This window comes from Musa acuminata, chromosome BXJ2-5 (assembly GCF_036884655.1).
Source record: "Musa acuminata AAA Group cultivar baxijiao chromosome BXJ2-5, Cavendish_Baxijiao_AAA, whole genome shotgun sequence".
In the NCBI taxonomy this organism is placed as follows: Eukaryota; Viridiplantae; Streptophyta; class Magnoliopsida; order Zingiberales; family Musaceae; genus Musa; species Musa acuminata.
The window spans coordinates 3,772,252-3,799,789 of NC_088342.1; the positions used below are offsets into that span (position 1 = coordinate 3,772,252).

Sequence of the window (27,538 nt, forward strand, 5' to 3'; positions counted from 1 at the left end):
ATGGAAACACAATCAAACAGAACACCAAGATATACGTGGAAAACCCCTTCAATGTGAAAGGTAAAAATCACGGGACAAACTAGAGATAATCAATAATGAATATACAAATCTCAATCTCTTGCCCAAAACCCTAGCAACAACCACAAGAGAATAACTGGGATACAAGGATCACGTCACTGCCCACAATATCTAAAACCTCCCCACGTTGTCCTTGTCTTCTTCTCTTTCTTTCTCTTCCTTTTCTGTCTTGTTCTCCTTCTTCTCTTTGGAATCCCGTGGCTCTCAAGATCTGCATCGTTGCTGCCTTTTTATAGCATTTTTCTGCTTCTAAAACGCAGCCACCACACCCCCTAATCTTAATTAGGGTTAGGTTAAGAGGGGGTGTGGACTGTGGGCTGCCCTAGCTCACATGGGCTGAATATGGGCTATCAGCCCAACAAAAAAGTCGTCATTGTATGGTATATCGGTTTTAGATGTCGTTCTTGCTCATGCTCAAGTGTCATGGTCAATTGTTGTCGATGAATGCTAATCTTGACTTGCAGCCGAAGGACTTATACATTGTCGATGATTTCACATCAAGCATCTATGCCTTATCAGTCTGCACAAATAAACACACCAAAAGGGAAAGAAAACTAGAAAAAGAAGAAGCCATAAGGTTTCTGGATCTTTTTTCCTGTTCTTTAGCTCCTCTGAGAGCAACATAATGGTGACGCAGGTTATGCAGCTAGTTTTCCTCCTCCAGTTTTACATGCACATTGAACTCATGGGGTAAGTGCTGACATGAACCAGCTTAAAGAAACTATCAAGGAGGTAGTATATATATATACCTTTGGAGGTTGCCAATGTTCCTGTACTCAAAAGTTCTCTGTTGATGTGCCTCATGAAGCCCCTTGTTACCTTGCAGCATTTGTTTTCAGTATCATTTGAAGTATAAACAGGTCAGATATTGCATACATGCACTTTTATATGGATATTTGTTGTGCATAGAGACCATGAAGATATCAGTATGTTAGCTTCCTAATTTGATGAGTTTTAAATGCCATTTGAGGCTTTTTATGTTGTTCATTTCTTTTGGTTTTTGTATCATGTGATTTTGGCGAGGGAGAGGCACACAGGAAAACTCCTGTATGTGTGTGTGTGTGTGTGTTTCTCTCTCTCTCTCTCTCTCTCTCTCTCTCTCTCTCAGTTTCAAGTACAGACATCTCTCTCTCTCTCTCATGCAGTTATCCTGTAAGACAACTGAGATCAGGTTAGATTCATGGGGGAGATCTAAGAGTCTTTGTCCAGTTTTGATCGGTAGCAACACGAATCATGAAACATACCATGTGCTTCTCACAGACCCACTGCAGCATCAACCCATGTGCTCTCTCTCTCTCTCTCTGTGGCTTCTTTTTGGATGGTGAGGTGTGCTCTCACGGAGGATTGGTACTATAAACCCTACAATCTAGTTTGGTACAAAGATCCAACTTCTATCTTTAGTGATGTGGCCAGTCCTCTAATGCTGAGATCAGTAGAAGAACCGTGTGATACAACATCATATCTATCTTTCATCTGGCCTGTGGATATCAGGGAGTAAATCCTAAATCTCGGTACTGAATCGTAGATTCTCTCATTGATTTCAAGTAAACCTGCGGCTAACGATGGATATCCACTTCACAGAGGCTAATCACAGAAAACAAGAACAAATCGAACTCTGCATGCGACAGCTCCTCAATACTTGCGGCTCAAGAGAGAGAAGCCACATGCGTCTCCCATGGCTTAATGGTGTCTTTAGCTGCAGGTATGATAAGAAGCAAATTTCCAGCTCGCCTCTCAAGCTAATGGTGCTCAGTGATGACACACTGATGCTTCATCTGGAGTCTCCAGAAGACTGACAGCTAGAAGCCAAGCCAGAGAGTCCGGTTTATCCGGCCATGGCGGTGCATGGCACATGGGGGGAGGAGCCTTTATCCTTGCAGGAAGAAGACGATTCAACTCAACTCAACTCTCCTCCTCCTCCTCCTTCTCCTCATGAAGGACGACTTTAAAGCTGCAGATCTCCTGATATGACCTGATGTCATGATCTTTACTTTATTGATCTCTTCTTTATCAGTGCAATGCCAGCTCTCAAAGGCGATTTCACAGTACAGAATAGGAATAGGGTTGCATTCTCTGATTTCCTGTGGATAAATCTCACCAGAAACAACTCTACGAGTGGTTTTGGATCACCACAGACGTGTTCTCAAGACAAAATGACAAGACTTCATCACAGTGAAACACCATTAATGATGATGGTCCAACCATGCATTCATGCATGTAATGATCCACAGCTGGTTGATGTGGATGCTTTGGCAACATAAGCTCCTCTTGTCTTCCGAGGTGGCCATCAATATTCTCTTCTTCACATTGTCACTCGAGAATCTTTGCAAACCATATATATATATAAAAGAATTATTAGATGCTTACAAACTTAGAGGAGAATGATAAGGACAAAAACAAGTAGGAAATGATCGATCCTTTACATCACAATGTACAGTAGGATACTTCAAGCATTGCTTTTAACCCTCGAGAAAGGAAGATGTAATGCTATTATTACACACGGACAGAAGCTTTGACTGCAAAGCCATGCAAGACGCCGCTGCTGCACGAGTCCTCGCACACCTGTCGATGAACGAGTCGTCGTGACTCGGGTCTTTTCCGCCGCTATCAGTAAGAATAGAAGTCCACCAACTCGTCCAGTGACTCGGGCTGGGGGTCGGCGTTCTCCAGCATCCACAGCAAGTGGTCGAAGAGCACCACCTCGCAGCCTACCACCGTGCCCGCGTCGGACGCGCCGGTCCTCTCCACCAGAACCTGGAAGAGCGGGTGGTCGACGAGGCTGGAGCCGACGAGGTACCGCCGGCGTGACCTGCCGACGAACACCTCGTGGTGCCCCGGCGGGACGTCGTCGCCGTGGAAAGACGCCGGCTGCGACGTCGCGTCCTCCTCCTCCTGTGATCTCGAGGAGTCGCCTCCGCCGCCGCCGGTGGCGGAGCGCGTGATCCGGCTCGACGAATGCCAACGCTTGATCATGCATCTGAGCTTGCTTAGCTTCCCGCTCCTGCTCTTCGCCATCTAGAATTTCCCGGCTACTGTGTATATAACCCCACGCAGGGCGAGAGAGAGAGAGAGAGAGGAGATAGATATAGAAAGAGAGAGTTGATGGGATGGAAGTTTGAGCTGGGGTTTGAGTATTTATAGTGGCAGTGGGGAGTGGGGCACAGTGATCAGAGGAAGAGGGCTAGTGGATGGGAGGAAGACAACTTTGAGGACAGGGAGAGTGTGGCCATGGGAGGAGAGGCAGAGCTGTGGCTGCTGAGGTACAACATATCTTCCACTTGCAAATTGTATTTATTGGGTGGGATGCGACAAGCTCTCATTGGGATGCTAATTATACTGAGTCAATGGTCAACCTACATTTACTGCATCTGCCAAAGAAGATGATGATGATGAAACATCAAATGTAGAAACATCTTCAACAGCCAAAATAGCCTAACATGAGCAAATCCCATTCTTGTTGCCTCAGTAACCCTCAAATGGATCACAAGTTCATGTCCTACAAATCCTTCTCTTTCTTTGTGTGATTACTGAGCTCTTGAATCCAGAAAACCATTAGTATATTAGTTGTTAGCACAAATAAATATCATATATATAAATGCTTCCTTGCTTACTGGACCAGCTTCTATGATTACAAGAAGCTTGTAAAGATTTCTTCCTAGCAAAGTGTATAGGAAAGCAATAATACTATTAGATTCTGAGGACAAAATTAACATTGGGAATATAATTAAGAATGCACCACTCTTCTTAGTATTTGGTGAGATTAGGTAAGGAACTGTGATACCATATGCATACAGTACTGGAGGACCCCTACTACAGTTAAAGAGGTGTCTGTTCTTTTGGTGAGTATATGAAACATGAGTTGTGCCCTATATAGATGAATGAGTAGTAAATAAAGGAAAAAGGTACCATCATCACCATTACCATTATTGTCACCATAAAACATTGAGCTGATTCAAACAATTGTCAAGGAGCAGGAGGGGCCCTTGTGATTCCTTTAACCTTCCAACCTAACCTTTCTTTTGGAGCAGACATTAATTTAGTGGTGAAGGGGAGTTGCATACCTGAGTTTGTCTGAATCAAAGAGGTGCCACTCTTTCCAGCTAGTGGGATTTGATTCTATCTGAGACATGAACATCATCAAAGCCAATAATGGAAGAACATTGAGAACTCATAGTAATCATGAAGATAAGAGGATAGGCAATGTAAAAGTACCAGGTATCTTTTAGAACAGACAAACCCATCTTTGTTGTGCTTAGTATTTTAGCTGATCTAGTAACAAAGAGCTGAGTTGGTGGATCATGGATGAAGTTTTGACACACAAATATTACATTAGTTCCTATGCTGCATGTTCATGAATAAGAGTTCAGATTATGATGAACAGGAGGAGAACAAGAATCTCTTGAGCAAGAGAGAACAGAATGAAAATAATGTTTGATTTGAGATGATTTCCTGCCATCTAAAATGCATATGATAAATTACATAACAATAATGCATATGATAAATTCCATAACAATATAAAGAAAATTAAAAACAAGCCATTCTTGAGGGCAGAACCTTATCATCATGGTAGTTGCTTCTCATGAGTCAATTTTCTTTGATTGTAGGAAAAACTATTGTGTATATTGACCCTCACTGATGACAATATCATGTAATGAGCCAGCTTAATCAACAATCGTAATTTTTCTGAGCAATTATTTTGCTGGTATCTGATACAAGTACATAGCATTCTACAATCTACCAATGTTAAGTGCAGTACAGTATGTCACATGAGGTATGATGCTCTTCCTTCCTATCCTGGTGTCTTGTGGAGCATTGCTACTATCATTGCAATACCTGAAGGGTCTCTTTTGTTATCACAAGGTCCCCCAGACTTGAAGCCATCACTCAACTCAATAATGTGGGAGATTCATCTTGATGTTACTTGTGGTTGAGGTCTTTGAGCCAGTTAGTGACTGTCCTAGCAAGCACTCTGGTTTCATTGAGAGACAATGATTTTAGAGCTTGTGCAAGTGCATCCGCTGGAGTATATTGATAGCCCACCTGCCATTTCAGATCCTGCTCAAGCATGAACTGTGATGAGATTGTGATATACCAGCAGACTGTGGTGTTGTAACACACTTTTAAGGGGTCAAATGTAATAGGTCATTTCCAACTAACTAAATTAAAGCCACCGACAAGCTACACACTTCCATTTGCACATGAAAATGTAATGGAACAGAACATTTAATACAGTATGACATTTCAAGGGAAACAAGAATAAGTGGTGAATATGAGCCTTTGTTTTTAAAATTTTCAGTAACTAGACTAATGTCACAATTATACACTTTCAATTGGCTCTTTTTCCCCATATTCATTTAAAAAACAAATCCTGATATACAAATAAGTCCAAAAATGTTTAATGAACCAATTATCCATCAAACGTAACTACATGCTTCGACTATACGATTGGCTTCCTGGTCTAAGAACTGGTCTCTGAATCAAACAAAACTCCAAAGAGAAAGCAGACAAGTTTTCTAAGCCATAGAATATTGTTACATATTTGGAAACATATGGAGATGCAACATATATTCTCCTGACAATTATCAAATACAATTTTCTGTTCACACTGTTGAGGATTCTAAATCAGAAGAGTTCTTAGCTGTAAGCAGACGAGTGTTTTGAACTAAAACATTGTGTTGCAAAAGACAAAGAAGCAACATATAGTCTCCTCACAATAATTTAGTGCAAATTTGCTTCTCAAACTGAAAGGATTAGATGTTCTTTACATACATGCTGCATGCAACTCTTTTGTCATCATATATAGCACCACTATACAATCCCAACACAATAAGGTTGTAGAATCTTGTGAAAATTCTCCAAGAATGTTGATGCAAAACCCTAATAGCAAAGTCAAATATCCTCTCAACCTAACAGATCTGAGAGCTAAGATGCCAAGTTAAATGGCTTTGATTGCATTCAAAAAGTTAAGTCTCCAGAGTGTATCTTCAGCTAATTGGCTTTGATTGCATTCAAAAAGTTCAGTCTCCAGAGTGTATCTTGATCTATGCCAGAAAACACTTAGAGCTTTGATTGCATTCAAAAAGTTCAGTCTCCAGAGTGTATCTTGAACTATGCCAGAAAACACTTTCCAACTCCTCCATGAGCCTTTGATTGTGACAGTTCATTTTGCTTTTCAGTTCACACTGATGTCAGGGTGCAAAAAAAGGGGGTCCAAATTGGGTTTGTTTCAGACAATCCTACAATTCAAAAACTGCCAAACTCAGACCTAACCTGAGCCAATTTGCAGGCATTGTGTCTTATCCTAGAACTGAATTTTTATGGAACGACCAGGCTCACAAAATTTGACATGAATTTTGACTAAAAATAACAAATAAGTATGATCAGTGTGCATAATCAGCTTTTATTTTCCCAATTTACTTGGAAATTTGTTTGACACTGAATATAAAAAATTGGCTTATAGTAAAAGTTACATAAGGATAATGTCATCTTGACATCACATAAGACATTGTGCCTTCTTAGCATTTGATATGAAAAATATTTTCATAATGACCCTCATCACAGAAGCAAGCTACCTGTCACCTACTTTCTTTATTTAATGTGCTCTTGATTTTTCCAAAGTTTGTCTCTATTAAATTGAATTTATATTCGGTTATGGTTAGAATTGGAAATATGGACAGTGACAGTCCCATCGAACAAACAGAGAAAACTAATTTTCAGTTTTGAAATCCTTGTCTAGCTTCATATGCTCCTCGGACAACTATAACAATTAAGGTGCTAAAAAAACAAAAAACACAAATAATATCTCTGCTTATAAGGGCAAGGTTGTGTACACTGACCCTCCTTAGATTGACCCTCCCTAGATTCTATATTAGCAGAACTAGGCCATCCTTTTTCTTAAAGAAGATTAAGAAAATGAGATAGTGTAAGATTGGAAATATATCGAGGAGGCAGGAGAGTTGTAACTCTTTACATAAAAGGCTCAAGCAACTAGACTACCTTATAAGGTTAAACAATGTTTTTCTGTTACATATCCATAAAAAATAGAGTACTTCTAGTTGCATGACCTAGTCTCGAACCAAAGTCAAAAGGAAAATAAGAAATTCTGTGCCCGTAGTAACAAATAATAGTATGTGCAGAAACATCTGGATTGATAAAATCATACACCAACTTGCATGGGATATAGCATATAGAATATATGCATTAAGGAAACTGTACCTGTAGACATGGGGTGAGATGGTTCCCTGACAATGTAATCTTTTCTACCATGCCTCCTATGGATTCAACACGGGGTTTCAATATGTCCTCAAGGAGGTCAGTCTCATCAATGGCATCTACGCTGAATTTCACCTGAAAGAAACATTGAGTGAAAAAAAGTTAAATGATGAAATATACTAGCTGTTATGAAATCAAATGATGCATGCTTGAAGAATTACCAAGAGGGTATGAGGGACACTATAGGATTTCTTGAAAAATTCTCGGTTTTCTGGAGGTGTTGGCTTGAACTCTGATGTACCTTGTGTTACCTGAATACACAACAAACAACTACAGTATATGAGATGACCGGGTTTTGCCAACTCTGCATATTTGATTGGACTATGAAGAATCTTGTGAATTTGAAAGCTTTGCACATTGTAAAGATGACCATGTAGAACCTGATTTATGACTGATGGTAGCTGATCAATAAACTTGGTCAAAGATACCACAGCTTCTTGGTCATAATCTTGGATCAACAATCCAGCAGTATCCAATAGATACTTCCATGCATCTCCTGTAAAGAGAGTTATGCAATTTTCCCAATCACTAAAGATTGTCGGCATTTTGCAGCCTTCCACAAATGAAAACTAAACTACTTAATGGGCCTTTCCCATCGAATGACTCGACAACCATGGACATAAATTCTTGCATATCATGATTTCTCTAAAAAGCAAAGTTCAGAAGCGCAAACAAAATCAATGTAAAAAAACATTTATTCAATGTATATTTGATTTAAGAATGTTTTAAAATGTTAATTCTGTTATATTTAGTATCTATTTATCTGTTCAAGAGATTTAGTTTTGCAGCATAATGACAAGAAAACACATTTTCCACTTCTAGTTGCATAACAATTTCTTAGAATTGGGGCCTACTCGAAAGAACTAGTCTAAGCTTCAAAATAACAACAGGAGAGTTATAAAAACATTTCTTTAACAACATAAGCTCATTCATAAAACAAGAAGCATAGATCCTTCAAAGAAGGTACTGTCAGCTGAAGCCAGTAAATTTATTTCATCTAGAAACAATGGATCTGAATTTTCGGTTCTAAGTTTATGCACATGCTGATCTGAAGATGAAGGTTTCTTATTTCAACAGTTTAAATTGACTTAATATTCACAGCTCTGGATACTGCTAGATATAAAAGTAATGGGATCATAACTGTGATCTCATGTTCAAGAGATATGATGCAATTAATAAAATTCTAAGCATTTTTGTTCTTTAGAGGTGACATAGGAAAACTATGGCATAAATCCAGCATCTAGAACAAAAGCTTCAGGCATTCAAAGTCAACTAACTCCACGGCCAATAATCAACTCAGAAGAATATATGCCAAATGCACGGCAACATCTTAACATGCATGCATGGACCACGGCTTGCATTTTCTCAGTGCCCACATCATGGAGCAGCTAACCCAGCAATGAGATATTTCACTCATAAAAATCCAGAAGGGAAGTAACCTAACATTAACACATACGACATAAACTTATGGCCTGCATAGGTCCAATCACATAATGCTGTCACTGACAGTAATCTATTAACCCATCAAACCAGAAGATTGGCATACAAACTATGGATCTAACACAAAGATAACACTTTCACATACTTGAGATATATAATTAAAAAAGTTTGAAAGCAACTGTGTACCTGAGGCATTTCTAGCCATGGAGTACACAGGGGATTCTTCAATGATAGGTATTACTTGGCTAACCATTGGACCAAACTGCATCAGAGGAAAGTTACTAAGTTTGCAGAAGCTAATGAAACATATAAAAGCATAAAGAAGATAAGGATGATTGTATTGGCAAGGGGTAATCTCAGAGATGAAGATTCAGTTTCTCAACAATGCAGTGTAAAGTAATTGTGAATTCCACATATCAATATATGCTAATGTGCAACAAGAACATTAATCAATTTTTGTATCTAGAGAATAAGTTCATGAGAAGGAGCTTAGCTCAGTCCTGTTGCTGTCTCATTAGTTTTGCTTGTTGTTCACAAAAGGGTGAGTCTTGGCATCACAGTAAGATTGCAACTTTTCAACTTGGGCATCAAATATTAGCAACAAAAACAACTTGTTTGTTTGCAGGTATAAGTATACACAGTTTCACCCTCCCAAGACCTGCCATTGTCATCACCAATGAAGAGATAACAAAGACTCAAAGCATTTTCAACTTACAGAAAAAGTTATGGCATTGAATTTGTATAAAACAAAAACTTAAAACTCTAATAACCTAAATTCTCCAAGTTTCACCTGTACACAATATCACCAAAGACTTCAGTTACATATCCATCTAAATGCTATAACATAGTGTAGGAAGACACACAAGTTGTTTAATTGTTGCAAGTAAAGATACATCTCCCAGTCATCTTTCTGTTAAAGATACTACGCATCTAAGGGGTTTCAAACAACCTATTAAGCAGAAGCAGGGGGCCTCATTTTTTCCCCCATAGCAGATAACTGAATCACTGAAATAATGGCTAACATCTTTTGAGAAAGCACAATTTTACTTCAGAATTTTGGAAGCCAAGTAATGTACCTGCTCAAAGTAAGGAACAGCCTCTGCTGCTGGTCTGTTGTTGAACGAGATAACAACATTAGCCTTCCACAACAAAAAGGTATATCCTTAGACATCTTTCATCAGCTAAACATAGAAAGTAAAAGAAAACATGCAAGAATCTTAAAATGTTTAAACCATGTTTTATTATTATACCTGAAACACAAAGTTTTTTTGTCAAATTAATTAAACACAAAGAAACAAACCTTTGCAATCTTTTCATCAAAGTAGCTTCCTATAAGCATCTGAAGTAGCGCACCGTTGCTGCAACCATGATATTGAATAAAATGGCATTTTCCAGATTATAGTTCCAAACATGAAGTTTCGAAGTTTAATTCCAAGAAAATTGGTTACAATCGCTCAAGGCATCCTTACCTATGACCTACAGAATATAGCGGAAGGGAAGAAACATCCAAAGCCGCAATACCAGCATCAGGAATTCCAGAGGCGAAGAGTGAATCCATACAACAATGAAACCTCTCGTATACCTCCTTGGCCGCCTTCTCGTGATCAAAAGTGACGTTATAAGGCACGGAGACCACAAGGAACCCTTCCTTCGCTAGCCACTCCATCAGGAAGCTACACCACCATCCAACTCATCACAAAACACATCAAAATCGAATCTTTCTATAGTTTCCCAACTGATCAAACCTGTAGGTGACCTCGGGAACGGCCCCGACGAAGGCGCCGCCCAAGAACTTGACCACGGCCCTCGGCTTCCGGCCGGCGGGGGGCGGGATGACGAGGCAAGAACCCAATCTCCGGTAGCTCCTTGCTTCGGACTTGACGGCGCGCCCGGCGAGGTATCCGTTGGAAACCATCGTCGGAGAGGGCGTACCCGAAGAGACGAGAACCAAACCGCTGCCTTTCTTCGATTGGGCTCGAGAGTAGCCGGGTTTGGATGGCGAGGAGAAGGCGGCGGAGACGGAGACGGAGACGTCTTTGGACCGAAAGAGCGGACGAAGAGGGAGGACGAGAGCCATGGATTACTCGAGCTGGAGCAGCAGGGCGGAAGGAAGAGTTCGGCGTGTAGGAGTACTGACAAGCACATAAGTTTATAATTCCGCCACGATTTCGGATTCTTTTTTTTTTCTTTTTTTTTTGTGGTGGTTTGCAAACTTTATAGTAATTTTAAATAGTAAGATAATTATAAATCAAGCAATAAAAGAAATTAAGAAAAAGTGATTTGTCATTTTAATATACATAATATATAAAAATATTTATAATCACTCATAAACAGACATATTTTAATAACCATCTTAATTTAATTTAGATTTTGGCTAAAAGTCCTGAAAGAATGATAAGCTTGTGATGAGATTTGAAAGAGTTAGGTGGGTTTTAACAAAAAAATTATGTACAATAAGAAGTCTTAAGTGGACTAAATTAAATATTATAAGGGTAATTTATCGAAAAAGACCCCTAGTAATTTAACTTTTTTAATCAAAATATTATTATTAAAATCATAAAAGGATTGAATCAATTTGTTTGAGATAAATCGAACTGATTTAATTAAATTCTAACTACTCCATTTGATTTAATTAAACTCGATTTGTTAGAGAAATCTTAACAGTTATCAAGGAGAATCTTAGTGGTTATCATGCCCCCGTAATCTATCGATTTTGGATCGATGTGATGAAAATGGTCTATGAGCGAGGCTTCGTGAGTGAGTCTACTAGTTGATCAACCGTATGTATATGAGAAACACGTAGTTGATGTCTGACAACTTGTTCTCGTACGAAGTGAAAGTCGATGGTTATGTGTTTCATGTGTGAGTGAAATACTGGATTAGTGCATAGGTAAGGGGCTCTAACATTGTCACAATATATTGTAAGAGTAGAGGTGGAGTTGATGTCAAGTTCTTTGAGTAAATTTGTGACCCAATTGAGTTATATAGCAGTGGTTGCAATGGCACAGTATTCCACTTTAGTTGTAGATCGGGCGATTGTCTTTTGCTTCATAGAACTCCAACTGATTGAATTAGCTCTAAGGAAGATAATATATCATGACGTGGATGTTTTGCCATCAAAATTTCTTGCCCAATCAGAGGCATAGAGATGAATGAGGGAGTGTTTACAAAAAAAGAGATCATGATTGAGAGTCCCGTGAAGATATCACAAGATTTGTTATACTGCAGACCAATGCATGAATTGTGATAATTTATTGATCGCAAATGAGATATTTGGATAGGTGAGAGATAAGTACTCTAATGAGCCAAGTACTTAGCGGTATTGAGTTGGGTCTGTAGTAGGGCTTACATCATATAGTTTGAGTGACTCGCTAGTAGACAAAGAAGTTGTAACCGCTTTTATGTCTTACATGTTCGTCTTTGATAATATATCTTGAATATACTTTTTTATGATAGGAAGAGTCTTGAAAATGTGTATGTTGCTTCCACTCCCAAAAAGTAGCTCAAGGTTCCTAGATTTTTTAGGGAGAAACGATCTACCAAATGCCTAAGGAATGCCTTGATTTCTAGAGAATTGTTGCCCGTGATAATAATATCATCCACATATACTAGAAGATATATTGTATTGCTACTTTGGTGACAGAGAAATAGCGAGATATCAGACTTGGAGTTGATGAAGTCATTTGATGTAAAAAACGAGCCAAGTTTGGTGCACCAGGCTCTTGGAGTCCATAAATAACTTTTTGTAGTTTACAAACATGCATTGGATATTGAGGGTAGATAAAGCCAAGAGGTTGTTGCACGAAGACATCTTTATTTAAAGTCTCGTGAAAAAGATAATGTTAACATCGAGTTGTCATAAATGTCAGTCTTTTGAGATGGTCAAACTCAAAAATAAGTTAGATTATTGTGTGTTTAATAATGAGACTAAATGTCTTTATGAAGTCAACACCAGGACGTTGATGAAACCTTTTGGCCACTAGACGCGCTTTATATCTAGCAACGGATCCATTTGGGTTCTGCTAAATTCGAAAGACCCGCTTACACTTGATGATATTTTATGTGGGATGAGAGGGTACAAGGGTTCATGTAGAATTATGAAGGATGGTATTATATTCTTCACACATAACTTTACGTCAATATAGAGATTTTTGGGCTTGAGTAATTGTGGTAGGTTCATTGGTCTCTAACGAGAAATTTATGATAGCATATAAGTTAAGGACTTATCGTGGTTTAAAGATACCACTTTTGGAGCATATTGTCATTGGATATTCAAGGGCTATATATTGTATTGTAGGTATGGGCGGTAGAGATGTACTGACACGTGTTGAATATACTTCAATATCACTAGTCCCAAAAGAGGATAAAGGTAGTGGTTGTGTTTCTAAGAGCATTATTTCAGCGGTAGGGGAACCTTGTGAAGAAGGGAGAGAAGCAATAGAGGGGGTGAGGAGCTGTTGAATTGGGAGAAGAAGAGAGTGTGGATCCTAAGGAGAAGGACGGTGCACAGTAGGAGACTCCTGGTTTTGAAACAAAAAGGTAGAATCCACAAAAATAACATGAAGTGATATAAAAACTTTTTGAGTTTGAGGTTCGTAATATCGAAATACTTTGACGTTTTGAAGGTTTGGGGATTTGTAAAATAGTTTTTCAAATGGTGACTAGTAATGAAGGACTGGAGTAGCATACGATTGATGAGGTAGACAATAGTTTGAAAGGCTGTAGACCAAAAGGTTGTAGGCATGGAGACTTGATGGAGGAGTGTGAGACCAGTTTCAACTATATGTCGATGTTTACGTTCAGGAAAACCAACTAGTTAAGGAGTATGTGCGGGTGACTGAATATGTTGTATACCACAAGCTGAAAGGCAAGATGTGAGGGTTTGATATTCATCATCACCATCAGAGTAAACTGTTTTGATTGGAGAATAAAAGAAGTTCTCGACCAACCTTCTAAAGTTGAAAAATTTTGTTGAAACTTCATATTTATGGTGGAGAGGGTATAACCATGTATATTTGGTAAGATAGTCTACGAAAATGATATAAAATCTAAACATGTCAAAAGTAGTGATTGGGGCAAGGACCCAATTATCAGTATAAATAATTTCAAAAGGTTTAAAGCAGGATATAGAGGAGATTCCAAAAGAAAGTATGACTTTTATTGCTTAAACAAGCATCACAATGAGTTATAATACTACTGATTTTAAGAGTAGGAAGTGAAAAACGAGAAAATAATTTTTATTGGATAGATGGAAGAGGGGGAGGAAGCTACGGTCATCACCGATCGAGATGGGAAAGGAAGGATTTGTGAGATGCATGCACGACTCACCAACCGCTTCTCCGATTATACTTTGTAGCCTGGAGGAGGTTGTCAAGTCTCGGGTCCGGATGATGCCCGCAAAGTTCAATCTCGTGAGCAGCGAGTTGCCTTACTACAACAGTTGCAGCGGCGATGAAGAGTAGCAGAGGAAGGTTTGCCCATTATTGAGCTGGAGCACGTGCTTGGTGTGGGCGACGTTGGTGGACACGTCAATGAAGACGTTGACGAAGGAGATGGAGAAGGGGGCAACATATCCACCTAGGGTGGCGCAGGTGATGAATGAACTACCGTAGACGAGGAGAAAACTGGTAGCGGGGTGATGTCGGACAATGAGAAGGGGAGAGGGTTTCTCGGTGTCGACTTGATGGAATAGGAGGGGTGCCGTAGCAACAACGATGGCTGCGAGATCAGAGGTATTATCGTCGAAGAGAAAGTGATATGATGCGAACTATGATATTTTCTTATGTAGTTAGAAAAATCTTAGTTGTTATTAAAGGAAATCTTAATTGCTATCAACCTCATCCACCTCCCTCAAGCCCCATCATCCTCTAACTTTACCTCTACCTCCTCCACTTCCTTCTACTTTTTCCTACTCCTCCCCCTCTCCCTCATCCACCTCCCTCACCCCTCATCCTTCCGGTTCACTTCCATCTTGTCTCTACTTACTCCACTTTTACTATTGCCTCGTTATCCTTAGTTTCCTCTTTTTCCAATTCTATCGTCGCCTCCTCCCCCTCTCTCTTAGCTTAGTTTTTCACCTCTATCTTCTTTTACTCCTCTCCCTCATCCACCTCCCTCACCCCTATTCATCCTCCAACTTCACCTTTACCTCCACCTCCTTCCACTCCATCTTTATCGTCACCTTCTTATCTTTCATCTTCGCTTCCTTCGACACATTCCTCTTCTCTCACTCTTCCCTCACTATCTCCCACCTTCCCCTCCCTTCCTCTTCTTCCTTATGGTTTATATATAAAAGTTATTATATTTCGATGAGTCTCCTTCATAATATATTAATTTTTATATAAATTTATTTTAAACTATCTAGAAAACTTATTATGCTTGAGTTACATTTAAGATATACTCGAGTTATATCCATTAACATAACATATTAAAAATATATATGTTTCTACATAAAATTATCTTAAATCATCATAAATTTAAAAAACTTGAGTTGTCCTTAAAATTATATTAATTTTTATACAAAATTATCATAAATTATTCAAAAAAATCAGTATACTCAAGTCATACTCATTCATAAAATATATTAAAAATATTAATTTATAGATAAAATTATCTTAAAGTTATCATAAAATTCTATATTTTCTATATCGATTTAGTTATGTTCAAAATAAAAATAAGTTAAATTAGCGTACATAACTTGTTTTAATATTAATAATTTTTTTTAAAAAGATATTTTCAGGATATATAATAATCAAAATTTTGAGAACTCCACTATAATTTATTTATAAGTAACAAAAAAATTAGTATTCTTTAATTTTATAATAAATATAGAATAAATTTAATATATTTTAATTGGTTATATGAATGAGTGTAACTTAAATATAAGAGACCTACTCGACGATCCAAAGGGGTTCGACCCGATCGATAGGAATTAGATCGAACCAACTCATGGATCAATCAAACTTGAAATAACCCTATTCAAAGATATTATTAAGTTTGTTTAAAAATATTTTTGAGAAAATTAAATATAGAGATATCATCGTGTAAAAATATTTTATTTACTTGAGGTTTTTTTTAAGTAAATTATCCAAATTATAAACTATTTTGAGGAATTTGAGCAAAATTGCAGTCTCATAGCATTTGGACACTAACAATAAGGAAGAAATAAGAGAGAAGCAGCTGCGTCTCTCTTCCTCCCTCCCACCATGGAGCTCTGAACCCTAACCCTAAGCCTGGCCTCGCGCGCTTCCCCTGTCTTTCCTTGAGCTCACAGTCTCCGGCGCTTTCCTCCCGTGTTTCTCGCCGTCGGCGCCGGAGGCGGTGTCGGCGAAGGAAGGCGATAGAGAGAAAGAGAGAGGGGACGATGGAGAACCATAAGAAGTCGACGCTGAGGCTCCGGCTCCGGGTGACGGCGAGGAAGAAAGGGAGGGAGTTGATTCCTGGGGAGTGCTCGGACCGGAAGCGCCGGGAGCGGGAGTGCCCCAACTCCGTCAGGAAGCTCCAGCGCCGCGAGATCGGCGGGTTCCCTCGGTTGGCCCGCGGCACCGCGACTGGCGCACCTGAGAAGTTTCGGAATATCCAGCTCCAGGTTCGAATCCTTCCGCCTCGCTTTGCTTTGATGCCGGTTTCAGCTTTCTAGGGTTTTGAACTCCTGTTTGAGGTCCTGGTGGCGTGTTGGCTACTCGATTGTTGCAAAAGATCACTCTTTTCTGAGGTTGACATTTCGTAATTCAATTGAATCAAGTAAATGTTGCTTCCAGTTAGGTTTTCCATCACTTTATTAAGAGCTTTTTGGATCGTAGTAATTATGGAACAGTGAGAGATTGGTATGTGAATTTGGGGTCCGTGCCTACATGCGAAGCTCCAATTTTGATGTTTAGCTTGTTTACATGCGAAGCCCCTTGTGGATCCAATTATTCAGGTAGAATTGATTGAGAATTGCAATGTTCCGGGTAATTATGGCATACCAGTGTAGTCATTTGTTGTTTTAAATGCATGTGTAGCGGAATCGAATCTGTTCTAATGGATCATGATAAAATATCATCATCTTACCCATGGAACATATTATGATAAATATTATCTTAACCCATGGAAATATTGTGGCAAATGCAAAATCATCATGATTATGGTTCCAAACTTCCAAGTACCAACCAGGAGAGTTATTTTGTGCAAGAACTCCACCTTAGGGGGTCATATGGAAAAAGGTGATGGCGATAGAAAGTGCAACCCATGCAAGTTGTTGATGAGGGATATAAGCTAGCATATTTTCAAATATTTAGGAATAGTACAATTAAGTTGGTGCTTGACCAATGAACATGGATCTGTCACATTGATGTGTTTGCATGGTTCAAAAGCTTACTCTGTCGTCTAACAGGGCCTTTAGTTAATTCTGGAATGAGGGAGAAAACATGTTAATTTTGTTCCTTACACCTGGACTAACCATCATGTCATATTTTTGGAAACTTTAATGAAGTATTGCTATTCGTGGAGACCAACTTTAGGATAAATGATCAATAAGACACTAATTTATTAGTTCAACATGATAACTTACAGTTAAATTGTCAAAATTGTGCTATTTCTTTCCTCTCTTTTTCTTCCGTATGCCAATTATCTTCCTATTCATTTTCATCTATATGCTGCTTAATGCTTCCTCATGGACATTGGCTATTTACTAGCCATCATCCTGGTTTGCTTCATGGGTTGTATGCAACCAGAAGTTAAGATTCTGATAGTGTTTCCTTATGCCTCGGATGGATTATTGATGTGAATTTGTTAGTGATCCAAGTTTAAAAGCACTTACATACCGGTTGGTACAGGTCAATAATTACTGGTTTGACTGTGAACTGGTATGCAATCTATTAGTTTTGTCTCTGTTTCAGTTCATACTGGCCTTACTGCATAGTGTGGTCACAGCTTTAACCATTGGAACTGAGTGTACGGGCCATTAGGCCTGCCTTCCAGTACTCTATTGATTCCAATTTTTGACAGCTTTGGCTGTTTCTTTCTTATAATTAGTAAAGATGCTTGTCTTACTTATTATGGTCTACACCCAAATCTGCCATTTGGAACTTTCCAAATGTGGATGTGAATATGGTCTGAGTCCTATTTTTTTCAGGTATCAGAATATAAGATAGCTGTACCTATATTAATCTAATCTCTTGACTGATTTCTCTGTGTATTTATAGTTCTCTGTTTCTCATCTTTCTTTCTCTAGGCCCCTCTGTTTTCCAGCCTCACGTTCATGAAATGTTATTAATGAGTTAATGTTGGTAGTTATTTAATACTAGTACAGTTGTCAGTTGTCACACAAACCATATTTGCAAGTAATTGGCAATTTATTTTTCTAATAAATAATGGAGTTGGATAAAAATATATCACACATGCACACACATACATATCCAGTGCCTCAACAAAGCGATTTTATGTATGGTCCATGTAAATTTATAGCTTAGTATTTTCATCTTCTGTCTTGTTTGTCTCTTTATATCGTTGAACAGAACTGAATGTCGATATACCAATATCCATTCTCTGTCGACTCACTCTTAACCCTACAAAATCTTAAGTTTCCCATGTTGGATTTCTACTACTTTATTGATTTTTCTAAGTCATATCTTTCTTGGGTACAACAGGAAGAGTTTGACACCTATGATCACAACGTCCATTGGTTTCTGAAATTACAATTTCTGAAGAAGAGGTCGAAAATTATTGAGATTGTTGCTGCAAAAGATGTAATATTTGCTCTTGCTCAATCAGGTCTTTGTGCCGCTTTTAGTCGAAGTAAGTCTGCCCTATACACTTCATAGCTTAATTTTTTGTCTTTCTAATTGTCATTGACTTCTGTTTTCTCTTTGTTGACAGCAACAAACAAAAGAATATGCTTCTTGAACATAAGCCCTGATGAAGTGATTAGAAGCTTATTTTATAACAAGAATAATGATTCTCTTATCACAGTGTCTGTTTATGCATCAGATCATTTCAGTTCCTTGAAATGCAGGACAACTCCAATAGAGTAAGAAGCTTGATTTATGCAAATCAACTTGATTGTCAAGAACTTCTCTCAGTTTGCTTGTTTCTCCTTTGGAATCTCTTAATGCTAGTAAAAAGACAATATAACATACTGCTAAGGTTTGTTTAAAATGAATATGACATAGAAGTTGTAAAAATGAGAATACAAGATTGGGACTTCTTCAGTTGTTTGATACCCAAATTGAGCCAAAATTCCTGTTCATGATACAACTCATACTGGTCGAGTTCATAAATATCTTGGTCTGTTGATGACTTGTTAAAATATTTATCATAACGTAACCAGTGTCTTTTAGCTTTGGTCAGGGAAGTTGACCGCAACATGTGTTCCTTATATTGACTTCTGGGATCCATCTTGTGGTTCCATAGGACTGAAACATTTTATGGGGCTTCTCTTTTGTTATTTATGATTAGCTTTTACATACCTAATGACTCTAGGGAAACTCTCAGATAAATTAGGAAAATAAATTTGATTCTGACACTCCATTTTGTTGTTATTTGCACATAAAAGACTGATAACTCCATGTCAAACTGTTGCAGATATATCAGGAGAAATCAGTTAGATGCTGGGTATCCTCTTTTTGAATCTGAATCCCTGAAATGGCCTGGTTTTGTCGAATTTGATGATGTGAATGGCAAAGTACTGACCTATTCAGCCCAGGATGGGTGAGCCACTATCTTTGTCTTGTGTCATGTTCATTTAGTTCGTCATTTTGATGTCATTTGTTTCAATCTTGCAGCACTTACAAAGTTTTTGACCTGAAAAACTATTCGTTTCTGTACTCCATATGCGACAAGGATATACAGGAGATCAAAATAAGGTTATAGGTTTTCCTTATGTTCAAATAGTTAATGTCCATTACAATATTTTAGTGATTAATTCCTTCCATATTTGATCTCCCATGCTACCATTGCTGATGACAGCCCTGGCATCATGCTGCTGATATACCAAAGAACTCAGAGCCATGTACCATTAAAAATACTGTCAATTGAAGATGGAAAAGTTTTGAAATCTTTTAATCACTTGTTACATCGCAACAAGAAGGTCGACTTCATTGAACAATTCAATGAGAAGCTCCTGGTCAAGCAAGAAAATGAGAATCTGCAGATTCTTGATGTAGGCTGCTAAAAATCCTTTCCTCTTGTTCCTTTCTTTTCCTTTTTCAAAAATTTGTTCATTTATCTTTAACGTATCGTTGACTTGGAAGCAGGTGAGGAATTCAAATCTCATTGAAGTTAGCAGGACCGAGTTTATGACACCTTCTGCATTCATCTTCCTCTATGAGAACCACCTTTTCTTGACATTCAGAAATAGGACAGTGGCAGTCTGGAATTTTCGTGGAGAACTTGTCACCTCATTTGAGGACCACCTACTGTGGCACCCAGATTGTAATACCAACAACATTTACATAACCAGCGACCAGGACCTGATAATCTCTTACTGCAAGGCTGAAGATGGATGCGACGAGGAGGGAGAAGGTATGTTGCTTGCTTGTTCCAGTCAAACTACAAATTTTTTAGGCTTCACATGTCTGACACTACTATGTGATGATCTTTTTACCTGTTGCAATCCCGACAGTGCCTACTGTCGGTTCTATCAACATGAGCAACATCCTTACTGGTAAGTGCATCGCAAAGATATGTCCACTTGATCCTGCACTCCAGATCACGCCTCGCAAGCGAGGAGACAACAGCCGGTCTACCATCCGGAGCACCATCAGAGAAGCACTCGAGGATGTCACTGCCCTCTTCTACGATGAGGATAGGAATGAGATCTACACCGGCAACAAGCAAGGTTTGATCCACGTCTGGTCTAATTAGTTAGAATGCTCAAGTATATATATATTTTTCTCCTGTTGTTTGTAGCTGTAATAATCTTACATTTTAAACAGTTAAGCTTATCGATCTATCTATCTTAGCTTGTTTTAGATAAAAAACAATACTGGCTCTGTACTCCTGTATAATGTACTGCTGAATGCTCATTTCCAACTGAATCTGAAGGCAACTTTTATGTTTTTTTTTGCGTCGTATCTGAAAGACTATGCACAAAAGTGTTACAAAATATTACATTCATTTAATAAGATTAAGATTAACTTCTAAGAATTTGATGAGTATATTATTATTAATTTTAGTTTAAATATTTTGATCAGTGATTTGAGTGAAACGAAGTTGATGGATTAGTTAGTCCTGATAATTTAGATACACAGTTTTCTACTCGTTGAAAGAAATCGATTGATGCTCAATTCGAGATGATTACATGCTTTCACTAAAAAAACAAACCAAATTAAATATAGTCCCTTTACTTTAACAGATATGAAAGCAAATATACTCGGGAAAAATCGGATCAATTGTTTGTGTTTTAGAAGAATAGTTTTGGAACGGTGGTAAGGATATTCTTTTGCCATTTAGATGATAAATTGACCTTTCTCAACTTGATTATTAGTTTAATGTAGGGTGTGTTACTAACTACTCCACAATGGACACTAATTTCAACTTCATTTCTCATATAGGTGCGACCATCTCCAACATAGTTCATTAACTTTCGATAGATCTCAAAGAGGAAAAGCAACATAACTTAAATCGGATAGGGTTTATTCGTAGGCAATCCACGGCTTCGTGTGTAACCGTCAAGAATGTTGATGAACAGAAGCATTTCATAGGTGCTTCGCTGTGTGTGTCATAACAGAGAACGGCAGTTTAGAAGTTCTTCTGTTTACGTGTCAGTTTCTGGTTCAATGTGTCGTACACGCGGCGAAGGATAATTGGTCAAAAATCTGGATTGTGTTGAACCCTCCTCCGTATCTTATCGCAATGAGATCCCCCATTAACGGATTGGGGGAAGTTTGGCGTCTATATGTTTCTACACATTTTAATTAAAATATAATTATGTCTATTTTCTTTTGTGTTCTCCGATCGGCATATATCATCGGCCGATTAAACCGAGTTTTGAACACTTTTTTTTTATCGTATTTTAAATGGATTTGAATAAAAAACATGTTTCAAGAATTCCAACAATTAATCACAATCAAATGGAATTCAAATAAAAAAAATCCTGATGCTTAATAATAATGATAATAAATTAAATTTTTTGATACTTATTTATCAATATAAACAATTTCAAGTGATATATGACAGCACGCAACTCATTGTTTTTTCAAGTTTTTTCTTAATAAAAAAAAACATTTCACCAGTAAACTAATTCTTTCCTTTCAAAAAGAAAGCATGAAACATAATGCCAAATTGCAACGATCACCAGCCAGCATAAACAGAGCTCAAAACTTGCAATTTAAAGAGCAATTATTGTCATTACAAAAATCATGCAACAGTTCACCTCCGTCCATTTGAAACCCTGCCAAGAACAGGTTTCAAAGGGCTCACGCGCACACACATCTCAAGAGAGAACTGCCATCACATCAGATGCTCTCAGAACAACATAAAGGGAGCCATCGGCACTTTTGAACTCGTTTCCAGCATACTTGGAGTACAGCACCGTGCTGCCAGGGCTCACGGCCAATGGCTTCCTGTTACCCTCCCCATCCAGGGGACCAGGGCCGACTGCGATAACCTGTGCCAGGACATGATCATGATGGGGGACGAACTTGTATAAAACCGAGAAAGATTAATAGCTTCTACAAGAAGAACATGCGGCAATTTTACTAAGCTATGAATAATACAAATTGCAGGAAGCACGTTTCATGGCGCAACTGGTAGCACTAATAGTATCCACAGAGACTTCTGCCATTGTGGGTGGGTGTATATATTTCTTGTAGAGGAGGAGAAAAGGGTATAAAGATATTCAGATGTTCACCGTTCCGATGGAAGGCTTCTCCTTGCTTGCCTCTGTCAAGAGCAAACCACCAGCAGTCTTCTCCTCAGCTTCTGCAACCTGAGGCAAAAGTCGAACAATTCTTTCCCACAATGAATACATACATGATGTTAAATAGGAAAATATTTCGGAAATTTCAAGTACATTATACTTAAATCAACTAGTCAACCATAAATATTAGCAATTTCAACATAGAAATGGAAAAGCTTGCAGGTATTTAAGATTTACAGTCAAACCTTTATTAGAACACGGTCATTCAGTGGCTTTAGATCCTTGACGTCATCAGCCTCGAGAATACCTACAACGTCATCCTCCTTCAGGATGATGTGATTAGATCCATTGAATTCCAATTCTGTGCCTGCATACTTTGTGTAGACAACTTGCGATCCCGTCTACATGAACAAAATAATTTTGACATTAGCCATTTAGTGAATTTTACCCTCCTTTCCAAGTGCATATCATTAGTTTCTAAGGCAGGTATTCATAATGCATATCTTGGCAAATTGACTGCTGCAATTCAATGCATAGTAAAACACTTTTTAGATGAAAATTATCAAATTGGACAAGGGTGATCATGCACATGTTAGCAATAACAGCAACAACCATGCCGGTTGAGTACGCCAAAACATTAATCTTAGTTATTTATCCTTATTATTTTGTTTCACATAAAACTTTTGAGTTTGAAATTCACGTAAATTAAAGTTTGATGAGCACAAACAAACTTGGAGAGTAGCAACAGCACACCTCATTAGCTGTTATGATTCAATTAACAGATACAGAGTCAAATAGAGAGATGAGGCTACCTCAATACTGACTTGAACTTTGTTGTTGCCAATGGTTCTTCCTTCTCCAAGAGCAACTTCTTCGCCTGCTTGAGGTTTTGACTGAGCAGTTGATGGTAGCAATATTCCGCCAACAGTAACCTCCTCAGATGTATTGATCTTAACCAGCACTCTATCCCCCAGAGGCTTGATGGAAGTGTACTGAAAAGTAAAGAACACTGTCAACATAACATAGAGCAAATAAAGCTAATAATTACTAAACTTATTCCATACTTTTGAATGCCAACTAGTAGATAGACTCTTAAATGCCAGGAAACTACATAAATAGATATTCAAACAAGCAAAAATGATAGAAGTTGATGTCAGAACATAGTGAATCTGAAGAGAAGTTGCAGGCAAATTCATTCAGATTTAGTATACCAGCTTGCGATTTCCAAGTATCCAAAGATCAGATCTTTCAACGAATGAATGCAATCAAACTAGTCAACGAATGAATGCAATCAAACTAGTCAGACATATTGAGAAACGCACCTAGCCGCTGAGCAACTCAATCTAAAATCGCTTCCATACCTTCGGAGCAACAACCGCAGAGGCCTTCACGACAAGTCCCCGGAAACACCTCCGGTCAACTGCAACTCCACAAGCTCCTACGGAGGAAGAAAGCCTGAATGTGGATGACGAAAGGCGGAACCCATCGAGGTGCGTCAAAGACCTCTTGGCGGCGGTGATTCCAGGTCCAGAAAGCTGCAGCGACGCCATGGGTGTTTCAATGACTCCACGAAAACCTAAAATGGGGTCATCAATGACAAAAATGATTGGGGCATCAAAGTTTGCTCGAATGTTAGACCAAAAAAGGCACGAAAACCTTGAAACAGACACAGATCTGACCACGAAACAGGGAATTTGGCGTGAGCCATCCTTGGTGGATCGAGGAAAGCCCATGGTAAAAAAACCCCAAATCTTTCTCGAATTTTGAGTAAAGAAAGCACGAAAACTAGGAATCAGGACGGAATGCAAGAATGCATAACAGGAAAATCACTAAAAAAGAGACAAAATCGCGTCAGATAAGGAAAACAGCTTCCTTGCAAGGGCAAGGAGAGATGCCACCTACCCCTCAAGCTTCCTCCTTTGGAAGCGGAGAAGAAGATTGCAGAACAAGATAAACCCTAGACAGCGGGGGCACATTGCACGGACCCCTTTATCGGGGAGGCTTGAGTTTGCGCTGTTCTCACTACACCACTTTAACAAAACCACTCCCGCGATTAACCCGTTGAGTATGACGCCACGCTTTCATCTTTCATTGGGAGATCTACGTAGAGTCTAAGTTCTGGAGGAACATCATAAAGCGGCCGCCGTTCGACCCAACTTAAGTGAACCGGACCCGAATCGAATGGAGTTGGTCCAATTTCTGTTCCAAGCCGGTTCACCGATTTGAACCGCTCGATAGGCTGTGTGTCATGTTAACAATCATGAGTAACTGTGACTTGCTTCGTGAGCAATCCAAACATTGGGCCATGTCATATTTGGCCCGTGGGCTTTATACTCACTCTCCACTGTGTCCTCTTGGTTTTATTTATTGGAATTCTTCATTTATAATAATTTATTGAAAAAATAGACTAATAACGATTTTATAAATACCATATCTAATTTTAATTTTTTTAAAAACACTTTAGGAGTTGGTGAAAAAATTATCATTTTTAGATTTGATTTGGATTAAGTAAAAATGAATTTTTTTTTCTATTATGGTTATCATTATTCATACAGTAATATTTTTCATAATCTTTCATATGAGCTATATTTGTTTATTAATTTTTGGATCAGATATTTTTTTTATGTCATGTATATTTAAAAAAATTGTTTATTGTTTTTAGTGTTATCATATGGTCAACATCGAATAGGTGTGATCTCATTCCTCAACTTCATCATAATTGGGTGGATTCTCCAACTCTAACTCTAGAAAGAGAAGAGAAGAGAAGAGAAGAGAGCGAGAATCCACAACATGTTTGTGATTTCATCTAGAAAGCCAATGTTTTCACATGTGCTACATATTTTATTTAAGAGAAAAACAAAAAACTAAGTCATAAGTGAGAGGTGATGAGTCTTTGGATTTGAATGCTGTCGATTCCTGGATTGAAATCCTTGGTGAATAGAGATAGTGGGGATATTGTCCACAGCATGTGCTCGAGGAATAGAAATGGAGAAGCATTCCGAGAAACAAAGTCGTATAGTAGTAGTTTTTGACTTGGAAATGTGGTGATGTGCATAGATTACGAAGATCTAACTCTTGTCTCCTCTTGGCTGCTGTTTAATGTCCATCTCGGTCAAACCACGATTTCAAAGGTTTTCTCCGACGCTGACTCGCCACACTCCGACGATTTGGATCCTATTTTTCTTTTTTTACTTTGATCATTTGGATGACTTTTAATTTGATTTCAGGGATAGAATAATATAGATTTAGGTGTTTATTCATGCCACTTTATGAGTGAATCTTTACGCCGTGGCCGGGGTGTCAGCATGGCTCGGTCCAGTCCTCGATGTACAAGGTCGCTCATGTGGATACTCGGTTGGTTAGGACGAGTGTCGGGTCGGGTCGATTTCGAGCATGGTCTTCTCTCTTGGCGAGTGGTCTGCTTCTCCGTCGTTGGGCTCCTGCACACAGGTCGAGGTCAGGAGGGGGATTTTTTGACTCAACCCCTCTGAAGCTCAAGTCAATAGTATATATAAGAGAGTTGAGAGTTCGAAATGCCTCCCCCTCCTGATTAGGGAGGGTTAGCTTTTATACCTGTGAGAATGAGTTGGTCGTACGGGGTCAATTTACTGTGGCCAGCTCCTCGGATAGTCGACTTAAGCTTCTATACAAGCGCCGACCGACCTGCACGGATCGGTGCAGCCCTGCACAGATCGGTGCCGCCCTGAGCTTTCCGAGATGGCTATACCGTGATGATGTTGTTCGTACGGAGGGGGCGGCAAGAAGCTGCTTGCCACGTGTGTGCTGCGCGCCACATCGTACTTGAGGTTCTATGTTTGCATCATCGTGTCTGCCTGCTTGGGTCCACGTGGGCGATGCACTACTCGGGCGTTGGATTGACCGAGCTACACTGCTTGGGGGCAAGACTGGCTGAGACGTGACTCAGACATTGGATTGGCCACGAGGCGTGGCTCGAGCATCAAAATGGCCTCGAGGCATAGTTCAGGCATTAGATTGGTTGAGCTACACTACTTGGGGGCGAGACTGGCCGAGACATGACTCAGACATTGGACTGGCCGTGAGGTGTGGCTCGTGCATTGTTTAGCCGAGTAGCATCACTTAGGCCCATGTTTGGCCGAGCGATTGCTAGAATCTTGACAAAACCGAGAAGCGACTTGTTGCACGTCACTGAATCGAGCTGTGCTGGTCGAGCATTGGCTTGGTCGAGCAGCATCACTCGAGCCCATGTTTGGTTGAGCAGCTGCTCGGATCTCGACTGAACCGAGCAGTGATTTGCTGCACATGACTGAACTGAACTACGCTGCTAAAACGGCACTGCTCGAGCACTGGCTTGGCTGAGCAGCATCACTCGGGCCCATGTTTGGCCGAGCAGCTACTTGGATCTCGACTAAACCGAGTTGTGATTTGCTACGCATGATTGAACCAAGCAGCGACTTGCTGCATATGACTGAACCGAGCTACAACTTATTGCATATGACTGGTCGAGCAACACTACTTGGGCATTGGGGACTGGACTAGCCGAGCAACATAGCTCGAGCATTGGCTTAGCTGAGTGACACTACTCGGGCTCATGTTTGGCCAAGCAACTGCTCAAACATTGAATGAACTTAGTAGAGACTGATTGCACATGACTGGCCGAGCAACATAGCTCGAGCATTGGCTTAGCCGAGCAATACTACTCGGGCCCATGTTTGGCCGAGCAACTGCTCGGACATTGAATGAACTGAACAGAGACTGATTGCACATGATTGGCTGAGCAACATTACTCGGGCATTGGGGACTGGACTGGCCGAGCAATGTAGCTCGAGCATTGGCTTGGTCGAGCAACACTACTCGTGCCCATGTTTGGCCGAACAGTTGCTCGGACATTGAATAAACTGAGCAGAGACTGATTGCATATGACTGGCT

The 27,538-nt window shown here is 39.3% G+C and overlaps 4 protein-coding genes across 4 annotated transcripts; 1 reads left to right on the forward strand and 3 right to left on the reverse strand.

Annotated features, from left to right (window-relative positions):
• Positions 1–2,401: 2,401 nt before the first annotated feature.
• On the reverse strand, positions 2,402–4,504 carry LOC103983982 (auxin-responsive protein SAUR78-like). Its single transcript, XM_009401366.3, has one exon. The coding sequence runs from the start codon at positions 3,091–3,093 to the stop codon at positions 2,686–2,688; it is 408 nt and encodes a 135-aa protein (XP_009399641.2). The 5' UTR covers positions 3,094–4,504; the 3' UTR covers positions 2,402–2,685.
• Positions 4,505–4,658: 154 nt separating this feature from the next.
• On the reverse strand, positions 4,659–10,923 carry LOC103983983 (uncharacterized). Its single transcript, XM_009401367.3, has 9 exons — positions 10,536–10,923; positions 10,260–10,463; positions 10,091–10,148; positions 9,867–9,929; positions 8,977–9,052; positions 7,731–7,846; positions 7,512–7,601; positions 7,294–7,425; positions 4,659–5,133 (listed from the first exon to the last, which is right to left on the reverse strand). The coding sequence occupies exons 1-9, from the start codon at positions 10,865–10,867 to the stop codon at positions 4,996–4,998; spliced, it is 1,209 nt and encodes a 402-aa protein (XP_009399642.2). The 5' UTR covers positions 10,868–10,923; the 3' UTR covers positions 4,659–4,995.
• Positions 10,924–15,919: 4,996 nt separating this feature from the next.
• LOC103983984 (uncharacterized) lies at positions 15,920–20,829 on the forward strand. The gene is made up of 8 exons (XM_009401368.3): positions 15,920–16,378; positions 18,420–18,567; positions 18,649–18,799; positions 19,354–19,479; positions 19,554–19,634; positions 19,738–19,930; positions 20,025–20,292; positions 20,393–20,829. The coding sequence occupies exons 1-8, from the start codon at positions 16,154–16,156 to the stop codon at positions 20,632–20,634; spliced, it is 1,434 nt and encodes a 477-aa protein (XP_009399643.1). The 5' UTR covers positions 15,920–16,153; the 3' UTR covers positions 20,635–20,829.
• Positions 20,830–22,075: 1,246 nt separating this feature from the next.
• LOC103983985 (20 kDa chaperonin, chloroplastic) lies at positions 22,076–24,671 on the reverse strand. Its single transcript, XM_009401369.3, has 6 exons — positions 24,533–24,671; positions 23,992–24,206; positions 23,443–23,622; positions 22,876–23,031; positions 22,622–22,699; positions 22,076–22,378 (listed from the first exon to the last, which is right to left on the reverse strand). Exons 2-6 carry the CDS (start codon positions 24,178–24,180, stop codon positions 22,205–22,207), a joined length of 777 nt encoding a protein of 258 aa, XP_009399644.2. The 5' UTR covers positions 24,181–24,206; positions 24,533–24,671; the 3' UTR covers positions 22,076–22,204.
• Between the last annotated feature and the right edge of the window lie 2,867 nt (positions 24,672–27,538).